Source organism: Lampris incognitus, chromosome 3 (assembly GCF_029633865.1).
Source record: "Lampris incognitus isolate fLamInc1 chromosome 3, fLamInc1.hap2, whole genome shotgun sequence".
In the NCBI taxonomy this organism is placed as follows: domain Eukaryota; kingdom Metazoa; phylum Chordata; class Actinopteri; order Lampriformes; family Lampridae; genus Lampris; species Lampris incognitus.
Genome location: NC_079213.1, coordinates 103,319,562 through 103,336,398, shown reverse-complemented (window position 1 = coordinate 103,336,398; position 16,837 = coordinate 103,319,562). Strand labels below are relative to the sequence as shown.

Genomic DNA, 16,837 nt, shown 5'->3' with positions numbered 1-16,837 from the left:
AACATCAGCCAGGATGATTGTCGGAACTGCCGGTCTGCATGGACTAGCAGTTAGCTTAGCCTGCCCTGCTTCCGCATCCTGTCACACCACCCTTAGTGTTTCCTCTTTGGGCACAGCTCCGGGCAGGGCCGCGATCCCCAGGCCCACGGGACGCAGCAGACCAAGCTCTCCCAACCGATCCAGCACCAGCTCTCCCAGCCATCAGACAAAGACACAAACTCAGACGCAGACGTGGACATGGGCAAAGACACTGCATGGACGGCACAGGGTGAGGCCACAAACGTAAATTTACACCGCCATCTTCCCCACACTAGAAGCGGAAATGGATTACCGAAATGGAAATGATGGATTGATTAGTAACAATTGACAAAACCCCTCCTGGCCAGGCCTATATAAATGGAATGGTAGATATCGGTGTAAAACGAGTGTGTCCTACGTTACCTGGGTGGGATCCGGACTCCATTGTCCTGCTGTCTGAGGCTCCTCGCGTGTCTGGACACCTGGATCTCCTCCTCCCAGGACTCCGGCTCCTGCTTCTTGTAGGCCGATGGCGCGTTGAGCACGGCATCACAGGCTATTGTCACCTGGACATGAGAACGAAAGAAAAAACAAAGAAACAGATGAGATCAATGACACAGACACAAACCTATTACCCTCTGTGCCAGTGGCTCTCAACCTTTTTGCGCCAAAGCCCCTTTCAACCCCCCCCCCCCAACCCATTTAGTGAGCTTATTCAATTTCCCCTCGGGGATGAATAAAGTATTCTGATTCTGATTATTCAAATCAAACCCATAACAGCATAAGATATTTAATAATATCTGTTGTTGTATTGATCCTCATATGGTTACAAAGCAGAAGTCCTGATTTATTTCCCTCATAAAAGCATGTGTGACATCTACAAGAAAGCAAAACCACTATTATGTTTATCTTGATGCATGCTCAATAATCCAGGTAAGAAGATCAAAGAAGTTTGAATCAGTTCATCCAGCTACAATGTTTATTGACAGATACATTTCATCACTCAACTAAGTGACATCTTTAATGTCATTTAGTTGTGTATCTGTATGTATCTGTCAATAAATGTTGTATCCAGATGAATTGATTCAAACTTCTTTGACTATTAATATTACTTTGTGTCATAAGTTTAGCTGAATTACTTATGCATTAATGTTTTGTGTTTGAAGTTTTCAACGGTTTCCCATCATCTCGAGGCCCCTCTGGCTGCAGGACCATCACTCACTTCTGTTTTCATGCCGTGTTTCTGGGATTTTAATCAATGTTTCACATTTCATTGAATTGGTTCTTTTGAGATTTTTGAATCTTGATTTTTTTTTTTTTTTGCGATTATCTAATTTTTCTTATTTATTATTGAGGGGCAGTACGGTGGTGCGGTTGTTAGCGCAGTTGCCTCACAGCAAGAAGGTCCTGGGTTCCAACCCCGGGGTTGTCCTACCTTGGGGGTCGTCCCAGGTCACCCTCTGTGTGGAGTTTGCATGTTCTCCCTGTGTCTGTGTGGGTTTCTTCCGGGTGCTCCGGTCGGCCATACTAAATTGTCCCTAGGTGTGAATGTGTCAGCCCTGTGTGATGGCCTGGCGGCTTATACAGGGTGTCTCCCTGCCTGCCACCCAATGACTGCTGGGATAGGCTCCATCATCCCGCAACCCCGACTGGGATAAGCGGATTGGACAATGGTTGGATGGTTGGATTTATTATTGAATTGAATGGTGGTCTTGGTTGTCCAGAAATGTGCTGATAAATTAAATTTACAATTACTAATACTTTAAAGAGAAAGAATGAGTGAAGTCTGGTTGAGAATGTCACAAAAAGCGATGTACCTTGAAAAAACATCATCACCCACCAAATGTTATAAGGACTGAGAAAGCGGCTTAATTTGTTCATTGTAAGTGTATTTGTCTTATTTTAAGGTTTACTTTCATTAGCCTGGTTTTTGGCTGTAGGAGAACAAATTTTCAGAAATCACCATACATGAGGGCCAACATAAGCTGTAAATGAAGTAAAACAAATAAAAAGAAAAAAAAACTAAGATAAGTGAGCTTTTGCAAGACACCAAGAACGTGTGACAACTCAGTGGCAGAAAAACATTGATCCAGCACAAGACGAGGAAAACAGTATTGAAAACAACAACAACAAAGGGATTTCACATGAAACAGCAACGTGAAACAGCAACTTAAAATGCAGAAGCGAGCAGATGAACCATGCATCAGTTTCAAGTAAAAATCACAAAACAAAACAAAAATAAAACCAACCATAAGATGTTCGTCCAAACCAAAAAGCCAGAGCCCGAGTGTTCCTCCAGCAGACGTGTGATGAATTATTCACAAGAGCAGTACAAGTTATAGCTTCAGAGAAATACATAACACACGCGTAGAATAACTTGGACAGAAAAAGAAAGAAACTGAGAATTTCTGGATGCCAAAAAGAAGCAGACACAGCACGGAAACAGCCGGGGAGAGTGAATAAGATATGAAAAGAGGTCTTCTGTGAAATACATACGTCTGCCCTCACTTGCACTTCACATAAACTGATGTTATTGCTGAACTCCATGCAAACACTGCAACACAGACCCAGATGTGCTAAGATGCCCTCGGTGAGGTCACCAGTGGTTTCCAGTTTGACTTCTGCCACTTCTGACTCGGGTCGACAGGTCCCTGTGAGAAATTTTGGACCGGGTGGCTTTTCGAATTCATGCAAAGTGGAGGTGCTTGTAAGTTCAGATGGCTGCCCTGGGGTAAAACACTGGTGAGCACCCATCCCTTTTAACACGCCCAAAACACACACGAGCCCAGTGGCACCGACTCACTGACCAGTGCTGGCAACTCCTCGATATTCGGTAAGGGGATCTCGTAGTGGTCTGGGAATATGATGAGCTTGGCTTCGTCCTCATACTCATAGTCCTCCCCATTAAAATCGCGGTTTAACTCCAAATCTTTGAGGGAGGAAGCACATGATTAATACATACAGTATCAATTAAGACAAGTCATGGATGCTGATAACAGCATTGATTGACATTCACAAGCTGAAGTCCAGAAAGCAAAGCTCCAATGAGAGTTAGCAGAGGTGTTCAGCAGTCGCTTCACTTAGAATCTATGACTCTGTGTGTGTGTGTGTGTGTGTGTGTGCTTCGACTGTGTTGAGGTGTGAAGGGGGGGGTGTCACACTGGACAGTCCTAAATTAAGTGTCACATCATCAACCAATAGTCCTGCCAGAATATAAGTAACAGCAAAAAAAAAAAATCAGAAATCAGACACACTTTTGTCATTTCACTTCATGCACTTGTGTACATGAAATGAAACGAAATGCGGTTTCCCCCAGCCCACAGCAGTGCAACACAAAGACAAAAATACATCCAAAAACTACAAGAACACATATATCAAATAAAAAAATCGCTGTCCAAGAGAGAGCGAACGCCAGCCAGGATGACTGTCGGAACCGCTGGACTGCATGGGCTAGCAGTTAGCTTAGCCCGCCCCGCTTCCGCATCCTATCAGACCCCCCTCGGCGTTTCCCCCTCGAGCGCAGCTCCAGGCAGGGGCCGTGGTCCCCGGGCCTACCGGACGAAGCAGCCCAAGCTCTCCCAGCCGATCCAGCCCCAGCTCTCCCAGCCAGACACCCTCGACACACCTCCCCGCACGCCTCACGACGACATCAAAAACACCACAGTCAACGCCAGGTGAGGCCGCCGCCAGACCGCCCTCGGTGTTATCGGAACTGCCGGTCTGCATGGGCTAGTAGTTAGCTTAGCCTGCCCTGCTCTCCCAGCCATCAAACGAAGACAAAACTTAAGACGCAGACTGGACAAAGACACTGCATGGGCGGTACTGGGTGAGGCCGCCGCAAATGTGAATTCGCGCCGCCACCTTCCGACACCGGCACTGGGTGAGACCGCTAATTCACGCAGCCATCTTTCCACACCGGAAGTGACATACATCGCTCCATGGCATCTAGATACACCATCTACTGCCAACCTTGCCAAATGGTCTATCTAGCTAGATGTCATTAATTTGACTGTGGGTGGATAATGGATGGATGGATGGATGATTCAAGGTGTGAAAACATGGAAAAACAGCGTCGATGAGAGACTTTGTTAATGTCCATGTGGGAAGACAACTTAAATATGTTATGCCGCCGTGGCATTTACCAATGACAGTGAAGCGAGCAAGCAGGCTGGGAACTTTCTCAAGGACACTTCAGCAGACCAGATTCCCCCAACATCCCCTACCCACCCTCCCCCATTATTACATAACATTTGCATGGAAATACCACATGAGACCATCATTGAATGTACTCTGAATGTACATTCAAGGTTTCACACAGTAATGGCTCGCTTGTAAAGGACAGAGCAGTGAAAATATAAGTTACGAGAACGATCGAGAAGGTTCATCAGGTCAGTCAATCAAAACGTATACAGCACACTTTATACATTAAAATGTAATGCGGTCCACTTCACATTAAGTGAGAGCGTGCAGGTAGAGAGAGGGTCACGATGAAAAAAAAGCAGAACAAATGGAAACAGATGACAGAGAGAATCCTCTTTTCATTTGAACTCCATATACAGTTGTGGATTTCTCACTCGGAGGCCTAAAGTTGTGTCTGTGACTCAGGAGGCATTAAACCAAAGATCCGTGAGCCACTGCTGCCCCCTAACCCAGTGTTATTGCTGGTGTAACAGTGACGTCTGAGGAGAGAAGACATCTGATTAGATCATCAGACAACTATGGAGATGTCCAAACACCCATCGGCCTGCAGTCACATAGGAAATAATGAATACAAGTACCAGGCGTGCATGTGTTTGTGTGTGTGTGTGCCCGCGCATGCGTGTGTGCGAGATCCAAAATGGCTGCCAGAGAGGACTGTCCCACATTCCTGTCATGCCACCAAACACCTTGTTGAGAGGCTGCGTCACAACCGAATCAGAGAGACGGAGTCGAGAGAGGTGACAGCTGAAGTCGTAGCCTTATAAAGTGTGGGGTGACAGGAAACAAAGCAGTGTCGATCACAGAGGATTTAATTTATAATCCTTAATATTTTTTTGGTTACATTTATTGACTCCTACGGCGATACTGGTGACTGCATTGGCTGGAGTCGGACCATTCCAAATTCCATTCAGAATGAATCAGAGTTTCCAGTGCCGTGGTGTCAACCTTATTTACTGACGTTGTCCTATCTGTTGGTGAAGGTCTTCTACCAGTTTGCTCTGCAGCCCTCCCTGGATCAGCAGAGGGGGTGGAGGCAGTGACCGGGATGGCTCGGGAAGAGTGGGGTAATTGGCCGGGTACAATTAGGGAGAAAAGGGGGGAAACCCCCCTCCTCAAGAAAAAAAGAAAGAAAGAAAGAAAAGAAAAGAAAAAGGCCATTTGTCTTACTCTTCCACATTTGGCTGCTATGGTGAAGATGTACAACACTGTGCACCATATCACTTTACCTGCAAAAGCCCTACGCTGCAAAAAGGACATCCCTCCATCCACTAGCCAAACCGCTTATCCTGCTCTCAGGGTCGCAGGGATGCTGGAGCCTATCCCAGCAGTCATTGGGTGGTAGGCGGGGAGACACCCTGGACAGGCCACCAGGCCATCACACAGGGCCGACATATACACACACACACACACACACATTTACACCCTAGGGGCAATTTAGTATGGTCGATTCACCTGACCTACATGTCTTTGAACTGTGGGAGGACACCAGCGCACCCGGAGGAAACCCACGCAGACACAGGGAGAACATGCAAACTCCACACAGAGGATGCCCTGGGACGACCCCCAAGGTTGGACTACCCCAGGGCTCAAACCCAGGACCTTCTTGCTGTGAGGCGACCGTGCTAACCACTGCGCCACCATGCCGCCGCAAAAAAGACAAGCTTATCAAATCATTTTATCTTGTTTTAAGTCTTGTAATGCTCCTTTAAAGATATTGCTAGTAAAATTGTCCTACCCCACTGACAGATAATAGTTCTTATTTCCAGAAAGTGTATTCAATTATGAGATTTGTTATGAGTTTTCACTCATCAGGGATGGAAAACCTAAAACAAGAAACAATTCAAGATTTTATTATCAGACCAAATGTCTTGAAACAAGTCCTATTATCATGGAACAGGCACACTTTCCTGACACAAAACATAATATCTGCTCGCGGGGTAGAAAAACTTATCTTGAAATAAGCTTTATGAGACTTAAAACACCCTCGTGAGCTTGATGTGGATCATCGTGGACCGGCTAATGTTTTAAATGGAAGTATAAAAGAAGAACATCTGTTTGCAAGTGAAATCTTCATTACACACAACCAGGTCAGCAAGAGCGAGAGAGCGAGAGAGAGAGAGAGAGAGAGAGAGAGAGAGAGAGAGAGAGAGAGAGAGAGAGAGAGAGAGAGAGAGAGAGAGAGAGAGAGAGAGAGAGAGCACTGAGTGGAGTCCTGTCATGGCTGCCCACGGCAGAAGTGTGTCAGGCTGGAGTGGAGTGGGGGGTGGGGGTTGATGGGCGGTGGCAGCTGATGGGCCGATGGGGCAGCATGCGTCAGCTAGGAAAAGGGGCAGAAAGCGTTCCTCTACCACACACACACACACACACACACACACACAGCGGTAGGCGGGGCGGAGCATATGGCGCTTTGGATTTAGAACCGTTACCAACAAATAAATGGTCTATGTTTAGACCAAAGGTGTGTGTATGTGTGGGGGGGCATGGGGGGTGGGGGGGAGGTCACATGGGAAGTATCTGTTGCTTTGGGTAAAGAGAGACTAGGTGGGGGGTGGGAGGGGTCAGCTGACGGGGTCATGGCTATAGTTCAAAAACAAAAACACAATAGCGCGATGGTTTTGGAGTCTTTCATGTATGACCGTTGTGTTTCTGACCGCAGGTTTGAATACAAATCAGCACACACACACACACACACACACACACACACAATGTTCCCATCACCCAATATATGCAACTACATCCAAATCTACATTTAAGATTATTTACAATAAATAATTTAGATTTAAATTGGATTTAAACCATTTAGGTTTGATTGACTTATTTGGCCTGTGAATGTAAACGCTCTCGTTGCCCGCTGGACAGGACACTGGACAGGACGCTGGGCGGGACGTTGCCCGCTGGGCGGGACACTGGACAGGACACTGGACAGGACGCTGGGCGGGACGCTGGACAGGACGCTGGGCGGGACACTGGACAGGACACTGGACAGGACGCTGGACAGGACACTGGACAGGACGCTGGGCGGGACGTTGCCCGCTGGGCGGGACACTGGACAGGACACTGGACAGGACGCTGGGCGGGACGTTGCCCGCTGGGCGGGACACTGGACAGGACGCTGGACAGGACGCTGGGCGGGACGTTGCCCGCTGGGCGGGACGCTGGACAGGACGCTGGGCGAGACGCAGTGCGGCAGCCAGACTGCCAGCCTGCCAGTGTCCCTTACCGCCGATCCGGGTCAAACGTCTACTGAAGTACCTACCCTACCAACTATAGACTGGGCTTTTATTTCAGCCATGCAGGAATCAACCCGGGGCAAAAGAGGGGTTGATTTATCGGTGCGGACCGCAGCTCTGCCCCCTAGTGTCAGACCGGGGTAAAACAGAAATTACCTAGAAACACTTTCCCATTTCTTCTCCTGGGGATGGCGCCACCCGCTGCACCTGTTGCTTTCTGTGGGGGATAAAGAGACAACAGCGAGATCAGTTTCAGAAAATTAAATAAAGCCAATAATGAAATAAAACTTTTGTCACCTAAAGAAAACACGTGTCTGACAAGTGAGATGGAAAAAAACCCCATATATATATATATATATATATATATATATATATCTGGCACAACTTAGAATCATTATGGTTATATTTAAGCATATATATATGCTTAAATATAACAATAATAATAGTAATTTCATTTATAAAGCACTTTTCTAAAACAATGCCACAAAGTGCTTCACAAATGTTTTTAAATCAAACAAGGCAAAAACAAGAGTAAGACCAAACAAGTAAGAGCAAAAATAAAAACAGCATAAATAAAAACAAATATCATACATATGTAAAAAGCTTTCATAAAAAGGAACTTCTTAAGACGAGATTTAAAAGAAGCTAAAATGATCATGTCTCAGAATCCAGCTTGTGGTTCATCACATTGAACTGTTTGGTAACGTAACGTATAATATCAAAACCAAAGGTAGTTTTCAAATAATACTTCCTCAAATATTTCAGACTTCATTTTGTGAGACATTTTATGTCATAGTTTCTTGTTTTAATTCATTGAGGTTACAAAATAGTGTATCGCAAGACAACAGTATCGAAATGTCACCCCGATACAGCACCAGTGATAATTGATAATGCCAGTTTACTGCCCAGCCCTGGATGCAAGTCATTTTGTGAGAAACTGATGCTACATGTAGAGTTTTCCAGGTCAGGTTACACAGCGGGGGGAACCCCCCGATGGAGAGCGCCAATAGGAAAAGAGGCAACGCTGAGACTGGTCAGCACAGGGTGGGAAGAGGATCAACCCACCAGGCAGATGCCATGTCCATGAAAAACATGGCGAGTTGAAGATACGGGGCATCCGCAGCCCCTGAGCACTGCACTTTCAGCCTCTGTGCGGTCTAACCTGACAGGATCCCCGAGAAGCACATCACCCACGTCTAACGGACAGAAGGATGCATTAAACTGACTCAACCCTCATCAAGAGGTTTCCCATCATCAGTAATTTGCTCAAACATTCAAAGATTAATACATGGATTGGGTGATTCTGGATCACCTATAGGTAGGAACAGAAGTGTGTGGACTGTTGATAGACTGCCAGTTTGTTCCAAGTGTCTCTCCAGACTCCATATCCAGATAGCATCCGGATGTGGGCCACTTCATGCCCTGAAGTGGCCCACACGTATAATAGCAAATACGGCCCAAATAAGCCAAATCAAATGTGGGCCTTTTTTGGCAAAGATCCGGTGCTCTCGGCAACATGTAATTTGGATGTGACCCTGAAGTGGCCCGTGTGGTAAATGGTGAATATGGCCCAAATATCACAAAACAAATATGGCCCACCTCTGGCAAATATGTGGCACACACGACATTGTTATGGCTTGGTTCTGGCCCAGAACTGGCAAACAGGAGCGGACCGCACAAGTGCCATCATTCCAAGCGGTATGTGGGCCGGATGAAAGTGTTGGTGTGGGACGGGTCCGGGCCACAGCAATTTTGCTATCTGGGTTAACATGAATGTGATACAGGACCGGGAATCGGCAGACACCTTTCAGTTTAGAGTTGACATGTATTGCAATTTCTCGACCATCGTGATATTACAAATACTGCAATTCCATTACACGGCTTTTTTTAAAGGCTCCGTTCCCTCTTATCTACAGTAAAGTGTGAAACACCAAATTGATCCACAACGCATTCAACTGAGATCCCCTACTAAATAAAAACATAAGCTAAATACATGAGCACGCTTCCCTTTGTAAAACAATTGAGCACAACAAACTCAAACAGTCAGAAATACAGAAATCATTGCATCACACCTCTTCACAACATCTGTTCCATTCAGAGCAAAGGCTGCCATCTTCAGAACTGTTGTGGTTTGGTATCTCGCTTTTACACTGAACCCCTAATAGACAACTAACAAATAAATCAATATGTGGTTTTAACAAATCATAAACACTTTGTGAATCCAGGTAGCATGTACATCTAAATGAATATCAGCTGGCAGTAAAACGACCCGAGCATTTCTAGCTGGTTTCCATCAGGACCATCCATCCATCCATCCATTATCCAAACAGCTTATCCTGCTCTCAGGGTCATGGGGATGCTGGAGCCTAACACAGCAGTCATTGGGCGGCAGGCAAGGAGACACCCTGGACAGGCTGCCAGTCCATCACAGGGTCCACCCACCCATCCAACCACCCATCCACCCACACACACACACACACACACACACACACACACACACACATTCACACCTAGGGTCAATTTAATACGTCCAATTCACCTGACCTGCAGGTCTTTGGACTGTGGTCCATCAGCACCTGTCAGGTTCAAAATGACAACGTAACATAATAACACCGAGGGCGGTCTGACAGGACACGGAAGCGGGGCAGGCTAAGCTAACTGCTAGCCCATGCAGACCAGCAGTTCCGATAACACCAAGGGTAGTCTGGCGGCGGCCTCGCCTAGCCTTGACTGTGTTTTTAGTGTCGTCGTGTGGAGTGCGGGGAGGTGTGTCGAAGGTGTCTGGGCTCAGAGAGCTAGTGTTGGTAGCTGAGGGAGCTTGGTCTGCTGCGTCCTGTGGACCCAAGGACCATGGCCCTTACTGAAGCTGCACACAACACACACACACACACACATATGCCTGGAACTTGTCTTCATTATTCCCTCATTATTCCCTATTGGAAACACACCTTTCCCTGACTAGTCTGTGAAAACATCGCACACCACATCAAATGCTGCACCTAGGATTTACTTGTTTTAAATTTTACATCCATTATAATGCCCATTTGGAGTATTTTCTCTGCTCAATCTCCTTGATCTAATGGACAGAGGGCACAACACAATCAAAAGACCATCAGAGAACAAGGCGCGCGCCCACGCACACACACACACACACACACACACACACACACACACACACACACACACACACACACACACACACACACACACACACACACACACACACACAGAATGCTGACACACTGTGGTCCATGTGGACTCATGGTGGAAAGCAGCAGAGACATCGGAGCCGGTATGTGACCAGCTGTTTCTGGCTCGATCCTGGCATGGAAATAGAAGCTCTTTACAGCGGGGGGGCTTATATCTGGGAGCAATTAGACCCAACGGGGCAAACACGGGGGCAACTAAGGCCTTTGTTGTTCACCATCAAACTGTAATGATGGGGCTTATTGCATTCACTGTGGGTGCAACTTTGCTCATGGGCAGAAGAAAACATGGCGACTGTTGCATGTGATAGAGGGGAAATACCGTCTGGGAAAAAAGGCCGAATTGCCAGCACTGTGTTTACTATACCACTTAAGTTTGAGGATCTGACATAAGTGATAGGGACAAAATACTACTAATGCAGGATAAACAGTTACATAAGGATTAGAGATGTAAAGTACTGTGTATTAACCAAGAAAAAATAGAAACAGATGGACTTTTATTTATGGGGCAGTTAAAATTATGAAGATTATGAAAATTATAAGATTATGAAATATTAAAATTATTATCCTATATGACTGGATTGGTGGTTTATAAGTTTGTGTGTGTGTGTTAAATAGTTATATCTAGCAACATGACAGTGTTGTCAGTACGATGTACAGTGTTAAATAAGATTAATAATAATACCTGATCTAATTAAAGTTATCGTATTTTTTTCTTATTTCATGTCGCCTATTTTCTTTCGCTTTCCTTCTCCCAAATACCAGTGTAGGCTCATAAATGGACTCTTGGAAGACTAACCTTCAAGCTAAACGAGATCCAAATAAAGAAAACATTGAGCGTTTTACAAAACCAAAGAACAGTGCATTGACTGATGCATATGAATTAAAAACACAACAAAAGCTACTGTTGTGAAGTGCCGTTAGATGATATTTGAATTTAAGGAAACTGAGTGTCGGTCCAAACCTATCAAACCAAAGAGCCTCTATCCGAGAGTCCCTTGAGCCAAGGAGGTCAGCCTTGAGAAACAGGTTTTATCAAAGATCATGTTTTTCTGTTCATCTAATTTGATCCACTGAAAACCTTATTTAACTTTAACTTTATAAAGCGCAGGATGAATCCAGCCCAAGACGCAGTAGCAGGGACCAGTATACGTGCTGGGTAATAATAATGCCAGTGTGGGCGTTCAATTAAGCAGACGGAGATGGTGTTTCCTAAATTTTCACATCCCACTATCCCATCTCATGTTCACCTTCACACACACACACCGTGGACAACTATCTTTATCCTGTCAGGCCTACTAGACATTGGCATACAGCAAGAGAGGCAAGTCTTGATAACAAGTCAAATCAATGTGATTTTAGAGAGGAGCATAACATTGTTCATGTATAACATTATTCATGGGCCTAATAGAGACCCATGTTAACCAGTGACCATGCTTTTCCTGCATGTCACAAAAATATCAGCGGGGACAACAAACAACACAACCGCCTAAATCGACACCCCTGCCTAATTCCTCACCTATGTGACAAAGAATTTAACTAGGTCTATATGCTCGGTATGTGATTTAATACAATACAACAGTAAAATACAGGATTAAAAGTGATAGCATTACTTGTTTCTGGAGTTCATAACACTTTATACACCAAGCTAACTTCAAGTTAGCGCTGTGCCCTACTAAATGAACTTCACCAGGCAAATGACGATGAAATTAAACATTTAAGGAAAGTTAAAACCTTCACAACCTCCTGATGTTACATCTACTGTGGTATTGTGAATGATACTGTGTATTTGTACACGCCAGACAAATCACACTTACTTCTTCTACCATCATTCATAGACAAAAGGATATCTTTTTTACAAATAATTTAACTGTGTTGATCTAAGCTTTGGGTCACCAAGACTTAAGTGTTTAAGTCGGCATTATTGTTTTCTAAATCACAATTAGATTTTACCAAATTATTGCATTATTCTCACTGTATTTTCCTGGTTCACTGGTCCATATCACTCTTTTTAGATACATGTCTTGCATTTTTCAATGATTTTTATTACAGTTATAAATATCATTAGCACTGTTATTTAGCAGTAGTAGTAGTAGTAGTAGTAGTAAATAGCAGCACTACATTGAATTTGTGTAGTAGTATACCACATAATGCGACATTAGTTGTGTTGTTGGTTTAATTCTGTTTCCTGCTTCACAATTTAGTTTCCCTACAGAGAAATAAAGTTCAACTTATACTGGTAGTAGAAGTAGCAGCAGTAACAGTAGCAGTATTAGTAGTAGTACTATATTACACTGGTGTAATTGTAGACACTATAACACATAAAGCTAATCTGTTAGGTGTGTCACTTTTATTTTAAGTCTGTTTCACAATTCAATTCAATTCTCTCCACAGAGAGAAATAAACTATATGTTGTCATGGTAGTAGTAGTAGTAGCAGCAGTAGTAGAAGCGGTAGTGGTGACTATACAAATAAAATTGACTTGACTTGACTAGTAGTAATAGTAGTAGAAGTGGTAGTAGTAGAAGTAGAAGCGGTGAAAGTGGTCGTAGTAGTGGTACAACAACAACGGTAACAGTACTTGTACAGCTGTAGTTCCTTGTGGACCCCCAGTCAGACGCAGTACAGAGAGAACAGCTTACCTCTTTGACGTGTCGCTTAAGGTGTATGTAAACACTCTGTCCTGTTTTGCGGTAATGCCGCTCCACATGTTCTCTTCCAAAGCCCAGGAATGTGTTCATACACACATACAGGCCTCCCTCAGACTCCTGCAAACACATACACAACAACAACAACAACAACAACAACAACATGAAAATAGGCCAGATTTTTTTTTTAAAGCACAACATGGCAGCATATCCAAAACATCGTCCTTAACCCTTTGGAAATTTCGTTATTACACAGAGGTTGTGGTGCAACTGAACACATCATCATAATTAAAGTCAAATTTCTAGAGAATCATGTGACACTAATCAATGTTTAAAGAGAGGTGTAATGTGTGTCAGCCATGTTAATCGCTATACGCCCAGTGAGAGATTACAATGAGGGTCAACATTTTAAGGTCACGCTGTTAAACAGGATGTGACATGTTGTGTCCGTATAATTTAACATGTGTTGTGTTGTAAAGTAACACAAGCAAGATGCATTAAACTCAGTGATGCAGCTTGTAAAGTGGCTCACAATGCACACACCAAGTTCAATTCATGTGCACCATAGAGCGAAGGCTGCTGGGTTCCTCCCCCAGACAGCATCCGGATGTGGGCCTCTTCAGGCAATGATGCAGCACCGATGGCCTTCTTCTGGCCCTGACAAAATGGATGTGAGCCTGAGGTGACTCACATGTACAATAGCAAATATGGCTCAAATATGCCTTATCAAATGTGGGCCTTTTTTGGCAAAGATGTGGTGCTCTCGACAACATGTAATCTGGATGTGACCCTGAAGTGGCCCGTGTGGTAAATGGTGAATATGGTCCAAATATCACAAAACAAATATGGGCCACCTTTGGCAAATATGTGGCACATGCGGCACTGCTATGGCTTGGTTCTGGCCCAGATTTGGCAAACAGGGGTGGACCGCCCAAGTGCCATCATTCCACGCGGTATGCGGGCCGGATGAAGTGTCGGGTGTGGGACGGGTCCGGGCCACAGCAATTTTGCTATCTGGGCCTGCAGCCAGCCTCAGCTCGTTTATTGTGTACCAGAACACTTCCCAGGGACAACGCTGTGTTTGTTGTTCCCGTCTCTGTCACTTGTTGTTTTAACACAAGGGGAAGACACGAAACACCGCACAAGCGATCGGACGTGGAAAGTTTGGCGAGGAGCAAACAACTCCCCCTTTTCCTCCCTGATGAAAAGACGGTGCCAGCAGGCACCCGTGTCATCCGCATTAAGGGGGGGGGTGGTTGTTTTAACAGGATTCAACAGCATGTAGTTTTTGTATTATTTTTTTTCTAAAAAGGGGAATCAAACCTGCCATCAACAGCCGCAAAGTTGCACTCGTATATATATGTAAACTACTAATAAGACCCGTTTAGCTAACGGGTCTGACCCTTTAGCCGAGCGGTTAGTGATGTCGCCTTGTGGTGCAGTACACCCCGTATAGAATCCCGCACCGGGCGAGAAAATAACCGGTTACATATATATAGAGAAAGATAGACAAATATAAATAAATGGGGGGGGGGGACTGATAACACTTGAAGGGTCTGGGGGTGACATGTGAGCTGCGGCAGCAGCCCGCGGGTAAAAATAACCCGGAGCGTGGTGATGAACTCCAGACAGCTGAGTCACCTTTCAAAAGGGTCCACGCCGAGATAACCGGCGTCCCGCCGCGCGTTCTGCACCGAGCCGAGCCGAGCCGAGCCGCCTTCCGCAGCCACACGTGCACATACGCGCGCACAACTTTGTGCGATCGACCACAAGCCAGTCGCCAACACAACACAACACAACACAACACAACACAACACAACACAACACAACAGGACTGCCCTCCGTCAGGCCACATCATAGAGTGGCGCGGTAGAGGAACCGGACGGTGACGGTGGGTCCTCCATTAAACCACCCTTCGCGGGCTCTTCCGTGACGAGATTTACCGCGTCTCACCGAAAACACCAGCCTGCCATTCCCCGGCGCCGTTTGCCAGCCAGCCCGGCGCTTTGTGGGGGAAACCGGGGGGGGGCGACTGGTATGACTGGGAACAATGGGAGAAGCCAGGCAGGTGTAATCAGTTTAATCAATTGGCTGCGTTGCAAACACGAGACCCTCCTCCGTATAGCCCCTTAATAACGGGGCCTTTTCTAATGACTTCCTCGATACTACAGTTGTTATTCACACTGGAAACCCCATCCCTCCCCATGTACGCAACGCTTAATCCGTTATTGTCCTGCAGACCCCCGCGCTTCAAGTTCAAGCGAGTCGCGGAGTCGGGACCCCCCCCCCCACACACACACACACACAACACACACTTGCAGTTTAGAGTATAGGCGAAATATAATGAAAGACGAGTAATAAGACAAGCTTTTTGTGATGTAAATTCTCCGAAACGGTGTCATCAGGGAGGAGGAGGAGGAAGAGGAGGAGGAGGAGGAGGTGGGGACGGACACTTACGGGAGAATCGTAGGAAAAGGCACACTCGCTCTTGAAAACCCTGTCTCCTGTCCGGGGCACTCGGATGGTGGGCATGTAAGGGACCAGCAGCTCTCCCAGGTCTGCAGCCATCTTCGCATTCCTGCTTCTGGCGGCACAATGCTGCGGGAGTCACCGGAGCAGGGCTGTCAGAGGAGAGGATGCTATTTTTAAAGCACCCGATCTCCACATTCCTCCCTGCAACGGGGGGGGGGGTGGATGTGACGCTGGAGGGGGGGGGGAATAAAAATAACAGCAGTAACCCCGGTAGTGGACTAGGGCCCAGGAGATATCCGTAGAGAAACGTGTTTTCCTTCCTCTTTAGCGAAGCCTTTGACATTCCCTCTGCCAGCTCGTGACGCACGCCGGACCCCGCCCACCTCTCCGTGCGCCAATTACGCACACCCACACGCGCTCGTCCCCGTGTTTTCCCCGTCTTCGTACCTCGGCGACTTCGGTGAATGCGCCTTTTTTTTTAAAATAATATTTTATGGGTTATGCCCTGCAAACAAACACGCAATACACCCGGTCACTCGAATACTTGAAAACGGTTATCTTACAGACAGACAGACGGACTTGTATCGATCAAATTGCGGACGTGCGTCACCGCCGTCATCTTGCATTTCAGTTCAATTTCACGTTTTGGCGCAAATAATGCCAAATGTTTTTTCATGATCATCCATCCATCCATCCATTATCCAAGCCCATCCATCCATCCATCCATCCATCCATCCATTATCCAAGCCCATCCACCCATCCATTATCCAAGCCCATCCATCCACCCATTATCCAAGCCCAACCATCCATTATCCAAGCCCATCCATCCATCCATCCATCCACCCATCCATCCATATCCAAGCCCATCCATCCATCCACCCATTATCCAAGCCCATCCATCCATCCATCCATCCATTATCCAAGCCCATCCATCCATTATCCAAGCCCATCCATCCATCCATTATCCAAGCCCATCCATCCATCCATCCATCCATCCATTATCCAAGCCCATCCATCCATCCATCCATTATCCAAGCCCATCCACCCATCCATTATCCAAGCC

General features: G+C 45.9%; 1 protein-coding gene across 1 annotated transcript in view; it reads right to left on the bottom strand.

Moving 5' to 3' along the window:
• usp13 (ubiquitin specific peptidase 13) overlaps positions 1–15,900 on the bottom strand; it is a 68,576-nt gene extending 52,676 nt beyond the window's left edge. Inside the window, exons 1-5 of the mRNA XM_056277126.1 lie at positions 15,760–15,900; positions 13,297–13,422; positions 7,605–7,665; positions 2,826–2,947; positions 442–584 (exon numbers count right to left, since the gene is read on the bottom strand). Of these exons, the coding sequence (XP_056133101.1) occupies positions 442–584; positions 2,826–2,947; positions 7,605–7,665; positions 13,297–13,422; positions 15,760–15,870 (563 nt within the window). The 5' untranslated portion in view covers positions 15,871–15,900. The remainder of the gene's footprint in view (positions 1–441; positions 585–2,825; positions 2,948–7,604; positions 7,666–13,296; positions 13,423–15,759) is intronic.
• Between the last annotated feature and the right edge of the window lie 937 nt (positions 15,901–16,837).